Raw genomic sequence first — 2,464 nt, forward strand, 5'->3', positions numbered from 1 at the left:
TTATTGTCGCAAAAACCAAAGACACCACCATTAAAGATTTAAAAAAAAAGGAACAAAATGACGAAACATTATTATAAAGAGGAAGATTCCGTGAAAGACACACTCCCACCGCCCTGAAGAATCGAAAGAGGAGGAGAGAGAAAAGGCATTATGAGTTTCTTTACGTCTAGAAACTCTTCTCTCCCTTTCTTTAATCTAGTCGTGTATCTGCCGCGTGTAGCATAAGTTGGGTCCCAGTGATTCTTCTTCTTCTTCTTCTTCTTCTTTTAAAAAATTAACTGGATAAGTCGTAGTGATTCTACTTGCGTGTGGTTTTGGAACATGAAGGCAAAAGATCAACGGTTGTTCCCTCTATTTCCATCACTTTCAAAATAAACAAAACTTAGATAATTAAGTTTATATGTTTAATATTTTTACCCAATTAAATTAGATGAAGAGAATTTTTTTTTTTGACCATCAGATCAAGGGAATTTCAAAGCGCTAGTAATAGTATTTGTTAATCTATTAAAAAATCCAACACGCCAAGAGGACACAATGTAAGAACTAAATATCTAAGTCTTTTTCATTAAAAATCCATCGAAATCATCCATTTGAGATTTATAATATGCAATTATTTTATCTTTTTAATGATATGTCGTAATCTTATGAGTTCTAGTTTGCAACCTCGTGTCTAGATGGTTTATCACATCCAGAGTTCGATTTACATACAAAACAATATTTCTTCTTGAAGCCTCACATTCGAAACCTGGAATGTTCTTTAAAGCAAAAAAACACAAATTCAAAAAGAAATCAATCTGGACTTAAACCTAAAATTTAAAGGTTGGAGGATCCCGTAAAAGAAAACAAAGTGAAAGAGAGTTTCATTATCATCAGCAAAAACAGTGCAAAAGTACAACCAAGTGCCAACAGAAGACGAACCCAATTGGCAGAGACTTGGATCAATCATCGGTTAACACAAGTTCGTCACACATAATACAAACAAAACTCGAGGATTACGAGCAGTATAAAAATGCCATTACATAAATTATATATGTGTGTGTGTGTGCGTGCGTGTATCATATACTGGAACTGTATCCTTTTGCTTCAATCCAGTAACTTTTCAGCGAGAGCGGTAAAAAGTGGAGTTGGATTTCCAAATAGAACTGATATTATAACGCTGAAACCTATCTTCGCCAGTTTGATCAGTCCACGAGTGAAAGATGATCTTGACGAGCCTCTTCTTGCCAAGGCCAAAGAACTTTTGGCTGACGTGATCGAGCTCGAGCTTGCAGTCTCATCTATGGACAAGTTTCTTCCTCCTGGAGACGAAGAAGAAGAAGAGGGACCAACATTGAAATAGCCATTTTCCCAGTTATCCAGAATCAATTTCTTCACACAACAGACATGGTAACAATAGTTTCCGCAAGAAGACACGTAGGACCACCCTCTGAACGACCCTTTGCTCGGTACTTTTAAATCCTTCCTCTCACATTTCACACACTTGGAGGGCATTTTGTCCTTAAGAATCAGCGTCATCCTATTATAAGGATCGGACATGGTGCTCTTAAGGTTCATGCAACAAGGGTGCAAGTCAAGCTTGTGTTTATACTGATCATGATACACAAACCCTTTAACGTCCCTCCCGCAAGCGTCGCACAATCGGCGGTTCGGTCCGCCGGGAGGTTCCCAGAGAAACTGGAAACTGCAGCTACCCATGAATGGATGGGTTCTGGATGGGTCCGTAGGCCGAGCCTTGAAACAGTCCTCGTGTAGGACAAAGGGACAATCCATTTCACACTGGTACCTAGGGCCAAACCCTAGTTCTTTGCATCCACTGCATTCAAAGGGGTTTGCTACGTCTCGTTCCAGCCTCATTGGGTGGTCATGCCATGGGTGATTCATTATCTCTCCGAAATCACTTTCTATTTGATAATAAGCTTCTACGTTGATACTTCCATTTGGTTCTTGAGCGACGAGCTTATATATATAGTGTTATTACTTGTCAACCTTGGCTTCTTGAGATAGTCTCTCTTTTCATACTGTTCTTGCTCGATACTTTCCTTAAATTTTCAGTTTACTATTTGATCAAGGAAGATATACATTTAGTTATTATTTTATTAATGTATAGATGCCTTAAAAAAAAAACGCTATAATTTGGTGCCGAAGGTGCCTGTAAGTTTCTCCATGTACATGAATACGGTATTGGTCTGTCATGGCTGAGAGCATTGTGAGATATTAAAGAAATATTTATTGCCTATCATCTCTTGGAAGCTATCACTTCCAATCAATTATCGACCTCTGCTTAATTGATTGACATATATAGGTATAGACATGGATGACCGAAAAACAGTCCCTGAGTCTGGGATGAAAATATTAATTACAACAGGTTTTAAGAAATTCAATTTCTTGCAAAGTTATTTATAAATGACGTGATTCAAATTGTAAATATGTAAATTTAAAGTATGAAAATTTTGAAACATATCTA

General features: G+C 37.4%; 1 protein-coding gene across 1 annotated transcript; it reads right to left on the reverse strand.

Annotated features, from left to right (window-relative positions):
- Positions 1 to 1,083: 1,083 nt before the first annotated feature.
- On the reverse strand, positions 1,084 to 1,881 carry LOC114747634 (uncharacterized). The gene has a single exon (XM_028935984.1). The coding sequence runs from the start codon at positions 1,879 to 1,881 to the stop codon at positions 1,084 to 1,086; it is 798 nt and encodes a 265-aa protein (XP_028791817.1).
- Between the last annotated feature and the right edge of the window lie 583 nt (positions 1,882 to 2,464).

This window comes from Neltuma alba, unplaced genomic scaffold (assembly GCF_004799145.2).
Source record: "Neltuma alba isolate B1F8T4 unplaced genomic scaffold, ASM479914v2 tig00005396_pilon, whole genome shotgun sequence".
NCBI classification, from domain to species: domain Eukaryota; kingdom Viridiplantae; phylum Streptophyta; class Magnoliopsida; order Fabales; family Fabaceae; genus Neltuma; species Neltuma alba.

Bases quoted from the DNA above. Each gene is read 5' to 3' on its own strand.
- LOC114747634 (XM_028935984.1), bottom strand. From the start codon at position 1,881: ATGAATCACCCATGGCATGACCACCCAATGAGGCTGGAACGAGACGTA.